Source organism: Mytilus galloprovincialis, chromosome 3, assembly GCF_965363235.1.
Source record: "Mytilus galloprovincialis chromosome 3, xbMytGall1.hap1.1, whole genome shotgun sequence".
In the NCBI taxonomy this organism is placed as follows: Eukaryota; Metazoa; Mollusca; class Bivalvia; order Mytilida; family Mytilidae; genus Mytilus; species Mytilus galloprovincialis.
This window is the reverse complement of record NC_134840.1, coordinates 70,852,358-70,869,782: the sequence shown is the minus strand read 5'-3', so window position 1 is coordinate 70,869,782 and position 17,425 is coordinate 70,852,358. Positions and strand designations below refer to the sequence as shown.

The window sequence follows — 17,425 nt, the reverse complement described above, 5'->3', positions numbered from 1 at the left end:
CATGTATCTAGTCTCAACTGTTTAAAAATAAAGAGATGTGGTATTATTGCCAATGAAACAGCTATCTAACTAGGGTCAATTTACATAGAGGTAAACAACCATAGATCACTGTACTGCCTTCAACAATGAGCAAAACACGTACCATATAGTCAATAGTTATAAAAGGTCCTGACATGATAAAATGTGAACAATTCGAAACAGGAAACCAACAGCTGATTAGACAGCAATCAATACAACCACTGAAATATAGACTCCCGATTCTGGTTTGGCACACATAGAGGTTGAACCTATTTATGATCACTCAACTTTTGCCCGATACCGGTGTTGAGTTCAACTGTTCCTTTAAAAGAGACAGTGTAGTCTATATTACTATTTTCATAACTTACGAAAAGTGAAATTGGAGAAAGAGATATTATGCATGGTCCTTCATGATACCCTTATATACAATTTATATCCCTAAACTGATGAATAATTTTTATAAAAGAGTACCAGTCACTCTTAAAAAGCTGTTATCTCAAGAAACTACTGGATACCATTGAACTGTACCATAGAAAATAGAAAAGTATAAAGTAAACAGCTCTGGAGCTCTGTTATACCCTTGATAAATATATCAATGTAAATAAAAAGACAATTGGTAAAACTGTCAATGACATCATCGAAACCAAAATGAAAATATTTTAAAGAAGTCACCATTTATAAACAAACAACTATAAAGACCTTTATTTCTACATTAACTTTCGACAGGACTAACTACAAAAATTTGCACCAAATTCAACACAAACATGGCTCCAAACTTGGGAGAAGTATACTAGTTTTTGTAGAGTTTGAGCTGCTAGGTTTGTTTTATTTGTGTCAGATTTAGAAGCCATTTCTTTTTAGTTGTCAGGGTGTCATCAAATATGAATTGACAATTATGTTATTACGCTGCATAGTGTTGGGTTGCTGTATCAACACAACAATAGTACATGTATTTAAAACATCTCCTTTTATTCAGAACAATTATGAAGTTACAGTATATCCTCTTTGATTGCAAATTTTGTCCACTACATCTTGTCAAAACAAACAAAACGTTGCATGTGTATCACCAGTGGCATCTAACGGTAAACCATACAAAATTTAAAGATAACACAATTTACACAACAACAATTTATTAAAGTGCAAAATAATGGATTTATAACATTGCTGAAAGATTCGGTGGTATCACAGTTAACACAAAACAGTATTTATGATTTAATAAATCTTAACATTCAAAAGGGGAGACCACTGTTAACATAGAACATGTCTGACCTAGTGTGGATTATTGACAGTAACAAATATTAATTTATCTATCAACATGCAATATGTTCTAACAAGAATACAAATAAAAAACAATTTAAAACAATGTGCATACTTTTTAACAGTTGTGATTTAACATTCCCTTTGCCTGAGCTGTGGTTACTACAAAATTTTCCTGTGGCTACTACAAATGATATTTTCAGTACATTTGTTTTAGTATTAATTATTCTCTATTTTTATCTCACTGTTGCTTTAGTTGCATCCTTATTTAATGTAGCAAATTACAAATAACATAAAACAATCTATATATATTTATGTTGTTAAGGATATATTAAGGTGGTACCCAACACTTTAACTAAAATTAATTTGGTTGTTTAATTGTCTTGAAATTTTGACAAAGTATTTACTTTGACCCTTTGACAAAAATGTAAAAATTTTAAAAAATTTGAACCAACCGTTTTATCAGAAAAATTACACTGGTTATATAGCAGTTTGACAAACACGTATTTTGATCATTGAGAAACTTAATATTCCCTTAACAACACAACGTAATTAAAACGTTTAGCTGAATTTACAGAGTTATCTCCCTGTAGTGTTAGGTACCACCTTAAGATGACCACTACTGATAAAGCATTAAGCTTTAAGAAAATTCCTCCGTAACAGGATCTGAATGTACAATGTTTCATTAAATCAACAATGTTAGTCTTGCTGTAAATTCATTTATCTTTATGATACCAATCATGTAAATACAGGAAAAATTGTATTGTCATAGATGTTTGACTTAGTAATAAAAAATCTATCCCAAACATTTATGAATTAGAGGATATCATTCCAACACTCTCACAAAATTTCAAAATGTTATCAATCTGTATAAACTGAAGTAATGTAAGAAGACCATTGACAAGATTTAAATGCATATCAATTTATTAAATAAAAAGCACCAACACTTTTATGCAATTTTTTAATTTAGATAACAGCTTTACTGATTAAAAATGTTAGTATTTTTTAAAGAATATAACAATGTTATGTTAATTTCAGTAAATTACTAAATATTTTGTTTTTTATTTAAATACAACATGGATTTTCACCCAAATCGGCAGAGGAAGCATTTGGCAAACTTTTTTTTTTTAAGTGTAACAATATGAATTAATTCTATTACATGTAACAGTACACGATCTAAAAAGTATTTAGATAGATTGAATGAGGCTCTGAATGGGCTAATATAACAAAGAATAATGGACAATGGGTGCAGAGTTGTAGTGGTGATTTTAACTAAATAGTTCAGGTGTTCAAATGACAAACTGACAGTAATTTGCAAATATCTCGATAATTATAAAACAGAGTTTTTATAACCCCCTATCCAGGCCCTCGTGTACAATATTTGAGTGACACAGATATATGTGGAAGTAAGATCAAGGGTTTCTGCTCTGAGTTGGAAAAGATGGGTACAATAAATTATACATGTGTAAAATATTTTTCCGGAAGTGACATACTGGTTCTAGAAACAGACAAAAGCAAAATGCTAGTATTAAAGGGTAAAGATTGCAGTAATTTTGCATTGGGAACTAAATATTAAGCAAAATCTAAAGTCTTGATCCTTCTTATAAAGACATGTTTAAAAGATATTTAATGCTGCCATGCTGTATCAGCTAATTATTATAAGTCATGGCTTTACTCGTGAAAGCAAGACTACATGAACATATTCACTCATAGCGATTTTTTAAAAATTATTATGTATGTGAGTTGTGACAAATTGCATATTTACAGCATATGAGCTTCGGTATTATATAACAGATTTAAATATATTAAAACTATAATGTTATCTATTAAAAATCAACAACTAATTAGTAATATAATAAATAGTTAATTAAATCTATACATCAACTATATACAAATGTAACTTGAATATATTATATACCGGTAATCTGTTTTGTCAATCTTTACAATTACAAAGTATTAATAATTGTCAAAGAAAAATGCATAGGCCAACTAATTATAAAAAGACCGTTCATTTTCAGGACAAAAATCAAATTAAATGTTACTGCATTGACATATTTATAAATCTGAGTGTTCATTAAAATACTTGATTTGTGCATGTGTAAATACTTTAAAAAAAGTTTTACTCTTTAATGTTTAATAGTCAAACCTGTTTTATAATATCCGAAAGTTAATATTATGTCTAAATTTCATGTATCAGAGTATTCTAACAATTGTAACAACTAAAATATACACATATCACATAGTATATATCACAAGATTGAAAATTTAACAATAAGTAAATACAGCTTAGCATATTGAATATATGGGACAATATTGGCTATACACTGATACAGGAATTCAATTCTAAAGGGATTTCTTTTGTGAATTCATGCATCAACCTGAATAAAATTACTACAATCATATTTAACTTGATAACTATTGCCTGAAAGTTATAGCTACCTGGGTAACAAGTAAAGCATTATGCATCTTTAGCTCATAAGCAGGGGTCGAAATTGGCGCTGGTCCGGTGGTCCGAGACCAGTAGAATTTGTGTCGGACCAGTAGATTTTGTCAGCTGGTGGTCCGGCGGACCAGTAGAAATTTTTCGTTAAAATCAATGATTGCATCTCTATCTCGGTTTGTTTACAAAAAAATAAACCAGAGAAATTATTTTTAGGGTATTGGGGGTGCTACTTTTGGAATAAAGAAGAGGAAAGCAGCTGAGGAAATCAGTGAAACTTAACATCTGTCATATCTTTTAATGGTTATCAAATGAATGTCATTTTTGCAGGACCAGTAAATTTTAAGCCGGACCAGTAGTTCTAAAGTCCACTGGTCCGGCTGGCCAGTACACTAAAAAGCTTAAATTCGACCCCTGCTCATAAGGCTGGCAAGGAGGCTAAACTAACCATTTAAAAAACAACAAAAAATGTTAAAAATTAATCACATAAACCTACTCTAAAATTATGCCTAAACTTATTGCATTAATTCTAAAATTTTAAGGGCTAGACTTTGCAGATCTTTAGCCCTCTTTTGACCTATAGCTAAAACTTCTTCATGTGTTGTGACCTTTGCTGTGGTGTAGTCTAGACAACATTTATCTGTAATCAGTGATATACCAAACACCTTCATACCCATGTGACGTCCAACCAATGCTTCAGCTACTGTACTCATACCTACAGAGAAATACAGAAAAAACATTGTTAGTCTTAAATAGATAAAAATGATACAACACAACATCTCATCCATTTTTTTAAAATAAAAAATTCTTAATTTTTATAAACATAGTATACAATGTACTTTTCTAGACAACAATATATGCTACATCACAAGAGTGCACACGCTGAAATGTCTCGCCTTCTTTACTAATCATTGATATTATGTTGATAGTCCTAAATATAAAGCTTTATTACTACAACTGTCAAATAAACTTAACATTAACCAAGAAAACTAAACATTATTAAATAGTATGGCGTTCATTATCACTGAACTAGTATATATTTGTTTAGGGGCCAGCTGAAAGACGCCTCCGGGTGCGGGAATTTCTCGCTACATTGAAGACCTGTAGGTGACCTTCTGCTGTTGTTTTTTTCTATGGTCGGGTTGTTGTCTCTTTGGCACATTCCCCATTTCCATTCTCAATTTTATTGATTAATGAACCATGAAAATGAGGTCAAGGTCAGATGAACCATGCCAGGCAGGCATGTACAGCTAACAATTCTTCCATACAACAAATATAGTTGACCCATTGCTTATAGTTTAAGAAAAACAGACCAAAATACAAAAACTTAACACTGAGCAATGAACCCTGAAAATGAAGTCAAGGTCAAATAAAACCTGCCAGCTAGACATGTACACCTTACAATCATTACATACACAACATATAGTAGACCTATAGCATACAGTATAAGAAAAAGAAGGTCAGATGACATCTGCCAGTTGGACAAGTACACCTTACAGTCCTTCCATACACCGAATATACTAGACCTATTACTTATAGTATCTGAGATATGGACTTGACCACCAAAACTTAACCTTGTTGAAGTTGTTCACTTATCCATGAAATGAGGTTGAGGTCAAGTGAAAACTGTCTGACAGGGATGAGGACCTTGCAAGGTACACACTTATGCCAAATATAGTTATCCTATTACTTATAATAAGAGAGAATTTAACATTACAAAAATTCTAAACTTTTTTTCAAGTAGTCACTGAACCATGAAAATGAGGTTAAGGACATTGGACATGTGATTGACGGAAACTTCGTAATATGAGGCATCCAAATACACAGTAAGAAGCATCCAGGTCTTCCAACTTCTAAAATATAAAGCTTTTAAGAAGTTAGCTAACGCCGCAGTAGCTGCTGTCTCCAGATCACTATTCCTATGTCGAGCTTCCTGCAACAAAAGTCGCAGGCTCGACAAAAAAAAATGTGGTATGACTGTCAATGAGATAACTCTCCAAAAGAGAAATTAAAAACTACAGGTCACCGTCACTGTACGGCCTTCAACAATGAGTAAAACCAATACCTGATAGTCAGTTATAAAAGGGGCAGAAGGCTTTTTAAATTTTATTTTAACATGATTTTTTTCTTTAATTTGAACAGATACTGTAAATGATTTAATGCAGATCATGTGCAGTTAGAGCTAAAATTATATTCTTGTGGATATTTTATATCATGGTTTCAACAATATCAATACAAGTATATATAAAATTGGTATTCATTAGACAAAACTTAAAGATTTTGGTTAACTTTTTAACCTTTACCCATGAAATACTAAAAAAAATATTGATTAGTACAGTACAATATTGAATTAGAAGCAACAGTGCATTAATTTCATATATGTGTAGTACTTTTGTGTATGTACACGAGTATTTTTACATTTTTGATTGAACAATTGAATCAGAATAACAAGTCAATCCTTATACATTTATTGTGACAGGCATATTTGGTTTTAGACACAATAATTAAGATAACATATTCATGGTGTTATTTATACTAACCTACTGCATCTGCACCAAAATTTTTCAGCAGCCTGGACTCAGCTACAGTTTCAAATGTAGGTCCTCCTATCATTACATAAACACCTCGTCTAAGTATATCTCCAAGTCCTAATTCCTTGGCAGCTTTCTCTGCTAACTCATTCATAGCATCATCCCATGTACCAACTGTAGCTAAAAACCTGGGTCCAAATCTAAATATAATAGATAGCACAAACTTAAAGTCATAAGAAACCTCAAATTTAAATAAAATATGCATATGTTTTTTATAACTAAATGGATAGTTTTCATCATACAACTTATATACATATACTTTTTTCCTAGGAAAATTCTTTAATTTGTCCACATTTAGAAGAAGTTTACTTCTTTTTAATTGCTTGCTTCCAGGAAGCAATTCGCAGACGTATTTTCCGTATGCATAGTGACCTGAGCGTAACCCTCCTCTTAAAAATACGGTGATCGCAATACGCATGGATCTGTCATTGAAATAAACAAATATCTGAATATACATGTTAAACACATGCTCAATACCCATGCTTTTTGTGATTTGTTTACTATAAGGTGACAATCAGTAAAACTCGGCTTCAAAACACGTCATTTAATGAGCAGCCATATTTTTTAAATCATAACAAACAGAGAGAGAAAAAATTGATGATTTTATGATATATTTGCGAAAAATAAAATATTACATTGTATCTTTATGTTTCTACATCCCATTGAAACTAATATGTTGGCAATTTAAGTTTAATTAATATTTGAAATTAAGCTTAGAACTAGCTTTAGTAACTGTGAGTATTCTTAAATTGGACTATGTGTCCTTTTGCTCTTTGCTTTTATGCTTAGTGCTGATCTGATTGAGCACTGGTAAACATTTGTAATCCTACACATTCTTTGTCAAGCCAATCTTTGTTCTTTGTTCCTTATGTATAGTTGTCTTAATAACAACCATACAAAATCTCCTTATTTTTACACTATACCTCTTTTATTATCTATGGTTAAATATAATTGACAGAGAGGTCAAAAGCTTAAGTGTATGGATTAATTATTTCACAAATTATCTCCCTTGCTGATTTACCTTTCATCGTTAGCTCCCCTGAGTACACATTCACCAGACAATCCAGCAAAGTCTATATTGTCTCTAATAATCATGAGATTATCTCCCTTGCTGATTTACCTTTCATCATTAGCTCCCCTGAGTACACATTCACCAGACAATCAAGCAAAGTCTATATGGTCTCTAATAATCATGAGATTATCTCCCTTGCTGATTTACCTTTCATCATTAGCTCCCCTGGGTACACATTCACCAGACAATCCAGAAAAGTTTATATGATCTCTAATAATCATGAGATTATCTCCCTTGCTGATTTACCTTTCATCATTAGCTCCCCTGAGTACACATTCACCAGACAATCCAGCAAAGTCTATATTGTCTCTAATAATCATGAGATTTTCTCCCTTGCTGATTTACCTTTAATCATTAGCTCCCCTGAGTACACATTCACCAGACAATCCAGCAAAGTCTATATTGTCTCTAATAATCATGAGATTATCTCCCTTACTGATTTACCTTTCATCGTTAGCTCCCCTGAGTACACATTCACCAGACAATCCAGCAAAGTCTACATGGTCTCTAATAATCATGAGATTATCTCCCTTGCTGATTTACCTTTCATCATTAGCTCCCCTGAGAACACATTCACCAGACAATCCAGCAAAGTCTATATGGTCTCTAATAATCATGAAATTATCTCCCTTACTGATTTACCTTTCATCGTTAGCTCCCCTGAGAACACATTCACCAGACAATCCAGCAAAGTCTATATAGTCTCTAATAATCATGAAATTATCTCCCTTACTGATTTACCTTTCATCGTTAGCTCCCCTGAGAACACATTCACCAGACAATCCAGCAAAGTCTATATAGTCTCTAATAATCATGAAATTATCTCCCTTACTGATTTACCTTTCATCGTTAGCTCCCCTGAGAACACATTCACCAGAAAATCCAGCAAAGTCTATATAGTCTCTAATAATCATGAAATTATCTCCCTTACTGATTTACCTTTCATCGTTAGCTCCCCTGAGAACACATTCACCAGACAATCCAGCAAAGTCTATATGGTCTCTAATAATCATGATATCACCCGTGTTAAAGTCAGGATTGATCCCTCCAGCTGCATTAGTTAGAAATAAGGTTTCTACACCTAAAGCCTTCATAACACGTATAGGTATTGTTGTCTGTAATAAAGCAATTGTACCCTTTTTATTACTTCATAAGAACAGATGTTTTTTGCCCATCTATGATTTCATACAATTACATTTTAGTATAGTCATGATAGTATCCCTTTTTTATAATAGATTTATAAACTGATTTTTAATTTCTGTGTCATTTGGTCTCTTGTGAAGAGTTGTCTCATTGGCAATCACACCATATCTTCATTTTTATATTGACATAAAGAAACTGGTATGGTTTCTTCAGAAGCAGTGATTGCCACTTTTTTAGTGGAGTTCAAACTACAAATACACATCTTTTGTTCTATAGATAATTGCTTGTCTTTGTTAATTGTTTTACATTGTCATTTTGGGGCCTTTTATAGCTGACTATGTGGTATGGGCTTTGCTCATTGTTGAAGGCTGTATGGTGACCTATAGTTGTTAATTTCTGTGTCATTTTGGTCTCTTGTGGCCAGTTGTCTCATTGGCAATCATACCACATCTTCTTTTTTATATATATCTTTTGTTTTCTTATCTCAGCTATCATACTTTTGAAATATATATATATATTATATATTTTATTTTGCCTTTTCCTCAATATTTCATTTTGCTTTCATATATATATATGTATCATAAAACTCACTTTTTTGATAACAAAATCTTTTATGTGGATCAGTAATTTTGATTGTCCCTTAGCATATTTTTTTTCATGTGTGACAAATCAGAAATCTTTGCAGGACCAAAGAGCAATGGGTAAAATGAAAATAACCTACAATGATGAATACCATCCTACATGATCTTTATAATGAAAAAAATATGTTACTGTTTCAAAATGAATACTAAGATATATCATTTGATATCAGTATTGTTAAATAATGATTGTGTTGATAATCAAATAAAATTTGTATGCCAACTGCACATACAAAAATGTATAATAATGAATCAAATGTATACCATGTTTAGGGGTACATCAAAGATGTTTCAGAGTTTTGAATTTTTTTTTTCAATTCTTATACATTACAAGAGAATTTGCAAAAAGGCTTCATAAAAAAGTTTAAACTTTATAAGAACATTTCTCACCTTTTTGACAAATTACTATATAAACTACACTTGCACACAATTCTGTGATGCATACTAAGATATAAGAGTTTATTTTTGTTGTACTTTTATTGTGCTTTTTAAATCACTACCTACAATATTACCTTCCACATAGGATATCCTTCATAACAATGTAATCTTCCTCTCATTAATACAACTATCTGACCTTTCAACTTCCCAAACACAAGCTTTCCCATATGTCCAGGAACTGCAAACAAAATTAAACATTCATTAAACATACTTTTGTTAAGAACCAAAAAAAAAAAAAAGCAGCCTAAATAATATTGTTTTTTACAAGAACTATGAACATATACATTACACAACTTTTTAATATAGTTTTAATGATGAAAATAAAATTAAAAACAAGAATGTGTCCAAAGTACACGGATGCCCCACTTGCATTTTCATTATCTATGTTCAGTGGACGGTTAAATTGGGGTATAAACTCTAATTTGGCATTAAACTTAAAAAGATCATATCATAGGGAACATGTGTACTAAGTTTCAAGTTGATTGGACTTAAACTTCATCAAAAACTACCTTCACCAAAAACTCCACTACTATAGTAGGTGGGGCATAATAACCATCATCTATATCTTATAACAAAATAATCATTTTTCTACGGCTACAGCATTTTCTTATATCTAAACATTTTTTTTGTTAAAAACATTGGAATCACTCATAAAATTATATAGAGATATAACAATCATCTGTCCTCTGTTTCCCTATTTTCTACAATTATAACAATACCCACCTGTGCTAACTGGGAAGTGTGGTATTTCATCATAGGGTATGATGTCAGCTTCTTCTACTAAATCACCAAGCCCTCCAAGTCCAGATCCACAAACAATACCTAGTGTTGGTCTGTATTTTGTTTTCCCTTCTAGAGTCTTTGCAATCTCATGAACTTCCTCATAGCTTGGACTGAAAAAGAAAAACAAATGTTAACCATATGATGTATTTATTGAAATGAAAGCTGAAATCTTAATTAATAGATTACAGTCTTTACCAAACATTTTTGACTTGCAAGACTGAAACGTCTTTTAATCTATATGTCTTGAAATACCTCTTTTCATGGAAATTAACTAGACTTTGCCTAAGGAATTGTGCTTACTCTATATGGTACAAACTGGAACCATGACAACCCATGCCAGGCCATCTATATCATGATAAATAAACAAGTATTATTTTCACATAAAAAAACTAGATCCAACTGAAATTTTATTTTATCAGAAAAGACCTACTTGCCAGCCTGCCAGTGGGCTTAATTTATTATAGTGCTATATCATAATATGTTATATTTGTTTTAAACAATGCTATTATATATGTTCCTGTTTGAACAAATTTTCTATATCCTTTATTATTTTAGAAACAGATATAGGAGGGTCGTAATGGGGGTACCTTCATGACGAATTACGGTAAATATTTTTGCCAAATGACCTTCACGGTAATTTAAGGTGTAAGACAGTAACAGGTACTCTTTCTTTTAGACGATAAAAACATCAACTTATTTTGACGAAAATGACGGCAACAATAATTCTTTGAAACCTCTGAATCACAATAAGAATATTTTGAAGAATCACTGTAAAATTTTAACCAATTTGACGCTAACCGTAGCCTAAAATAACTGTTTGACGCCTGATGTTAAAGGGCATTGAGTGGAAATAATATTCCAGAATATTTCTCTGACTCAGAACTATAACTATACATGCTTCCGAGGAACTTCTATTCCTTGACATGCTTGACACAGGAACATTTCTTTCTGCTGCATGTTGCTCCGTAAACTATGACTTCAAAATAGCAGATGTCAGTCTTGTATGATTGCTTAAAATTATGTCCAGTGGCAAATATTGCATATTTGAGGGGGATAGGAGGTATCAGGTTCGTTCACACCCAATACACTTTCGTACCCTACACATTCGCACCTCGTACGTTCACACCCAAGGTTCGTTCGCACTCTACACGTTCGCGCACAATTTTAATTCAAATTCCAGTTGAATAATTGGAAAATCATGATTGTTGTTATAAATTATAACCAAAACATGATAAAATTTATTCAACACACAAAAAAAACCAGTCAGAATCTCACTTTATTTTGAAACAAGTCAATGAAACAAAGTTATAGCAATACACTTACCAAAACATGATTAAGAGTTATTCAACACAAAATAAAATGTTGACAGAATCCCACTTTATTTAGAAAGGATTATTTTTTTTTTTTAACAATACACTATCCAAAACATATTAAGATTTATTCAACACAAAAAAAAAAATGCTGTCTCACTTTATTTTGAGACAATGACAACAAATATAAGAATACATTTGCCAAAACTTGATTACAAAGCTATAGTTATTAAGGGCATACGATATAGTTTTGATCCCGTATTTACAGTTTGATGAAAATTTCCATATAGGCTATTTTTTGACTGATTAAATCAAATATGTAATAAAAAATATACCTCCATGTACTACTTTTTGAGTTAAATGAGGTCGAAATTTTGTATATTTGCTCAAAATTCGGATTTGTGGCCGTATTTTCCCTTTCGAAAAAAAGCCATAACTTTTTTGTTTTGAAAAATACATCCAAATTGTTTTTTGTTAAATAATTTGTGATTTCTGTATTTTATAAGTATCCTAAAAATTTATGCATTTTTTGTTCAGAAATAAATCATATTTATCAAAAGGTCATGAATTGAGAAAAAAAACGTAATTTTTTGCTGTATATTCATCAAAATTAAAAAACTTGCACTATTTAAAGTTTTATAAAATTTGGTCCTCATAATATCCCTGCAAAATGAAACAAAATGTTGTTTTAAAAAATAGGGGTCCATGCACTCGTTTTCGAATTAAATCAGTTTGAATGATTTAAATCAGTCGAAAAATGCATCTTTTCCTGATATGTCATAGTTTGACGTCGCAAAAATAACATTTTACGTTAGCAACGTCATTACCTCCCCTATAACTGTATTGTATGTCCTTAAACACCAAAACCAATTAAAATTGGGCGCAAACATGAAGGGTGCCAACGGACTTTGGGTGCCAACATGTAGGGTGCGAAAGTGAAAGGGGTGAACATGAGTGGGTGGAACATGAGTGGATGCAACGTGAATGGGTGCGAACGTACACGGATTCGGGATAGGAGGGGTCCTGATCCCGAAATCCCGGCTCCAGAATTTAGATAGAGTAAATCCTGTCGTCCCTACATCCAAAAAAAAGAATTCCCGCATTCCGAAAGGGTCAATCCCGAATTCTGAGCTTAAAAACACTCGATCCCAGAGTCCCGATGAAGGTCCTATCCCCCCTCATGTTTGGGAAAAGAAAAAAAATCAACAATCAATACAATTGGTATGTCTAACTATAGGGATCAATTGGGCCAAGATTCTTAAAATGCTCAATGCACAGCTATATCTTTACACAAGGCATCCCTGTTCTGATAGGTGATTAACTAACAGACCAAGTCTATCCTTTGGGTTGTTAGTCACCTTTATATTTATACAAAGCAGGGATCATATTCACATAAAACGTACATGCTTTTGACCTGCTATACATTTACTATTTGACACTGTGCGTCAAACATGATTGTCATTGTTAAACACAAAGTTATAAACTGAAAAACACCAATAATACCCATAGGGGGGAAATAAAGTTCACCTTCCATATGAATGAGGCTATCTATTTCATTTTATAACACTGGCATTTAATTTTGTGTGCACTATCGACAACCTTATCCTTCGATCATAAAACATTACCCTTGTCCCATCCACATGATGAATTTGTATATGCTGCCCACAGGAGAGAAAGCAAATATTCAAAGAATTTGTATTTTATGTTTACAAAATTCTACCTTTACAAAGCAAGAAAAAGCCCGAAACATCCCGAACGTAACGGCATCTAAATAAATTTAGGCCAAACAAAATTATTCTTCGGTTATAAAACTGGATTGACAAGCGACGATACTGTTTAAGGTTAGAGGTACCGTATGTACAATAGGTCTGATCACCCTATTTAGTCGGTATAGTAGTCTCAGGTTGTAAGAGTTTTTTAAGCTCACAGGGCAGTGGCGGATCCAGAAATCTTCATAAGTGGGGCCCACTGACTGACCTAAGAGGGGGCCCGCTCCAGTCACGCTTCAGTGATTCCCTATATAAGCAACCAATTTTTTTCCCAAAAAGGGGGTCCGGGCCCCCTGCCCCCCCCCCCCCCCCTAAATCCGCCTCTGCAGGGGTAATTAAATTTTGTTGTTGTAAAAATGACCTATAGCTGACTGAGAATATATTAAAGATAATAATAAATTAGCTCATTTTCCTCAAAACTGGAGGAAAAATCATTATATTTGGATCTTCTTTTCCGTAATACAGTGGTCCATTTCATCTTTTTCACAATAAAGAAGATATACGTCCATGTGAATACCAAAAAAAAAGTCTTGAACATGTTTTGACCATATAATACCAGATTCTGTGGGAAAATTTTCTTCAAATAGTATAAATATTTTTTTTTTTTTTTTTTTTTATGAAAACCTTATTTCACTTGAAAAGTAATAGTACCCCTCATAAAAGGGATAGTCATTATATTGAGGGGTTACATCCCCGTTATTTTTAAGGGTTTTTTTTCCGGCCTAATTAACCGATTTATTTACTTGTTGATATGTGCCGAATCTAGCTCGCTTGCTTAATTACTGTTTGAAAATAAACACCTTTCAGCCTATCGACGCTAGCCGAGATCTTCTCAAGTACAGAAAGTTTCCGTTTAAAAGCCATACATCGAACCTCAACTCTCTTATTTGAGTCATTCCAAACCAAATTGCATTTTTTGCGTGCTTGAACCACAACGTTTAAGAGTAAATAACAAAACTAAAGATCGATTCTGGAATTTATATATAATCTCTGTATGTCATTACATGTAAAAAGTCAACAAGATGTAAAGCATATCATAAGCCCATCACTATAGTGGGTGAGGTTTTGGACATATATTACATATATAAACGTTTATTTATCTGCTTTATAAAATGTCCCAGCTTTTGTTCAAAGTAATGGCACTTCTGAGTATTTTACGTGCAAAGAGTTTAAAATTATGTTTAACGATATCATCATGTAGATACCAGCTAGGATTGAAATTTGCACTGACCAGACGCGCGTTTCGTCTACAAAAGAAGCACAAATGACGCTCGAATAAAAAAATGTTATAAATCTATTCCTGAGGTAGAAATTAAAGTATTTCAAATATTCAAAGTTTTGTAAACACGGTTACTTTGTAATTATGACGATATCAATGATGATTAATGTCAACAACAGACCCTCGGGGACTAATAGTCCACCAGCAGAGTTATCGACGCAGTGATGTAAAAAATGGAAACAACACGTTTAGAAATTTCAAAAGACTCATCAGAGACACTTGAATCGAAAAATGTTAAAAAGGCCATATAAAGTACGAAGTTGAAGAGCATTGAGGAACAAAAATTCCCAAAGGATTTGCCAAATATAGCTAAGGTAATCTATTCCTGAGGTAGAAAAACTTTAGTATTCAAAAAGTTCAGTTTTGTAAACAGTTATTTTGTAATTGTGACCATATCAATGATAATTCATGTCAACACAGGAGTGCAGGAGTGCTGACTCAGAGCAGATTTAATGAATAAACATGCGTTGTGGAGTTACACGCAGCTTTAACTGGAGCGCAATGCTCTCTGAAGGATTCCGGGAAGTCATACGTTGATGCCATACCTTATGAGTGTTTTTAGATATGATACTCTTAAATATATAGCGAAAAATAACTACATGTATATCTATCTATATATATACATATATACATAGATATATATCTATATATATACATATATACATAGATATATATCTATATATATACATATATATCTATATGTAAGCAATCACACCTGATCACACCTGTCCAGTAAAATTCTGAAAAAATATAAACTTAAGTTCTGTTCGATAAAACAGCAAGAAGTGTTTGTCCTGTTTAGGAGTGATAGACGTAATATATGTTACATAATTAGTAATTAATATTCATTCAAATGACAATTTATATCTTGTATTCGATCCCTTTGTCCTCGTCTGTATATTTCATCTGAATAAATGTTTAAGCAGTTTATCAGTTTGTCCGAACGTAAAAGACACTCAGTGTAGTGTGCAATGGATAAAAATACGAACCGTTATTTACGTGATCTAGATGGTCATTTTTTACAGACTGAATGGAATAAATGGAAAGGTCTGTAGTCTAAAGTGTAAGTATTCAAATAATAAAACGCAAGCCAATTAAGCTATACGATGGATATGTTTTCATAAAAATGTTGATGTTACAATATACAATGTATGTGACTGTGTTTTCTCCTTTTATTAATCATCAAATTACATTAACTAAACAAATTCCTGCAGAACGAGAACATATAATTATTGAAAGAGACAATATGGACAAGAAGTAATTACTTGATGATAATATAAACGGAACTATAAGACAAATGGATGTCAAACCTTACTAATCAATAAACAGATAGCCGTCAGAATTCTTATGTAAATGTACAGAAAACATTGCTCCCTGTGGAAGAATAAAATACTTACCTACTTGTACAGAAAGCAAAAGCCAATGCTCTCTGCGGAAGAATAAAAGACTTACCCTGCCTGTGTGTGTTCACTATCGGTCATCGTTTCTTCAGAATGCGTGAAACTTTGAATACGACCTTCTGAAATAATTCGACCTTTTGTCCTTCAAATCTAATTGTGATCAGCTGAAATTGTCCCCACATGCATAATTCATAGGACGGTATCTAAAAGGATATATACTACATCTATTGTAAATCAAAACTCAGAATGAAAGAATTTAATTCGTAAACTTGATCTTAAAGCAAAAAGTTGCCAACACACATGTACATCCGGGATTTTGTTTTTAATGAAGACTCGAAGATCGAACTATTAATGTGGCAACTTCCCCAAATTGTGCAATATGCTCCTCAACCCCTAAATATACAAAACCATATATAACGTAATATTTTATGAATTATCTTTTACATAGACGGAAATCCGTTTGGCACATTGTTGCAGAAGAAGAAACATGTAATAATACACGTTTGTACATCATAATACATATATGCTATAATTCATAATCGTTAAGCAAGATTAATATGACTAGCAGTTGCTATAATTAATGAGATTGATCAGGTCAGTATGTTATATGTAACAGTACAATAACTGATAGCTGAGATCAGGTTGTAAGTCGAATTCCATTCATTCATGTTACTGTGAATCTGTATTGAGTTTACAAATTCTTTTTGGTAAACCTTCTGTTCCCTTAGTTTATTTATTATTTAAAAAGTAAAATAACAATAATACCGAACTCCGAGGAACATTCTAACGGAAAGTACGTAGTCAAATGGCAATATCAAAAGCCCAAACACATCAAACGAACACTTATTCGGTAAAGATTGTTGAAATTATATGACTATGAAGAGTCTGTCATGACTAAGCCAGACAACTTAGTGTAAAAGAAACGAAAACAACTATCTTGGTACCTTTGATAACTATTTACACTACTGGTGGACGTTTCGTGCCGTATTTGGCACAACTTTTGGAATTTCGCGTCCTCAATGCTCTTCAAATTTGTACTTGTTTGGTTTTATAACTATTTTGATCTAAGCGTCCCTGAATAATCTTATGTAGACGAAACGCTCTTCTGGCGTATTAAATTATAATCCTGGTACCTGATAACTATTTACACCACTGGGTCGATACCACTGCTGGTGGACGTTTCGTCCCTGAGGGTATCACCAGCCAGGTAGTCATCACTTCGGTGTTGACATGAATATCAATTATATGGTCGTTTTTATAAATTTCCTGTTACAAAACTATGAATTT

The 17,425-nt window shown here is 32.4% G+C and overlaps 1 protein-coding gene across 2 annotated transcripts; it reads right to left on the bottom strand.

Annotated features, from left to right (window-relative positions):
• Nucleotides 1-1,131: 1,131 nt before the first annotated feature.
• Nucleotides 1,132-16,563, bottom strand: LOC143068820 (purine nucleoside phosphorylase-like). 2 transcript variants are annotated; one of them, XM_076243130.1, is made up of 6 exons: nucleotides 16,191-16,563; nucleotides 10,321-10,490; nucleotides 9,672-9,775; nucleotides 8,318-8,493; nucleotides 6,256-6,446; nucleotides 1,132-4,430 (listed from the first exon to the last, which is right to left on the bottom strand). In XM_076243130.1, the coding sequence occupies exons 1-6, from the start codon at nucleotides 16,217-16,219 to the stop codon at nucleotides 4,231-4,233; spliced, it is 870 nt and encodes a 289-aa protein (XP_076099245.1). In that variant the 5' UTR covers nucleotides 16,220-16,563; the 3' UTR covers nucleotides 1,132-4,230. The 2 variants fall into 2 exon arrangements, with proteins under 2 accessions (XP_076099245.1, XP_076099246.1); XM_076243131.1 differs by lacking the exon at nucleotides 16,191-16,563 and adding an exon at nucleotides 13,316-13,432.
• Nucleotides 16,564-17,425: the final 862 nt, after the last annotated feature.

Coding starts and splice junctions, on each gene's coding strand:
- LOC143068820 (XM_076243130.1), bottom strand. CDS start 16,219: ATGACCGATAGTGAACACACACAGGCAGG. Junction 9,776..10,320: donor ACACTTCCCAGTTAGCACAG/GTGGGTATTGTT, acceptor TTTTGTTTGCAG/TTCCTGGACATATGGGAAAG. Junction 6,447..8,317: donor AGGGGAGCTAACGATGAAAG/GTAAATCAGTAA, acceptor TATTATATTTAG/ATTTGGACCCAGGTTTTTAG.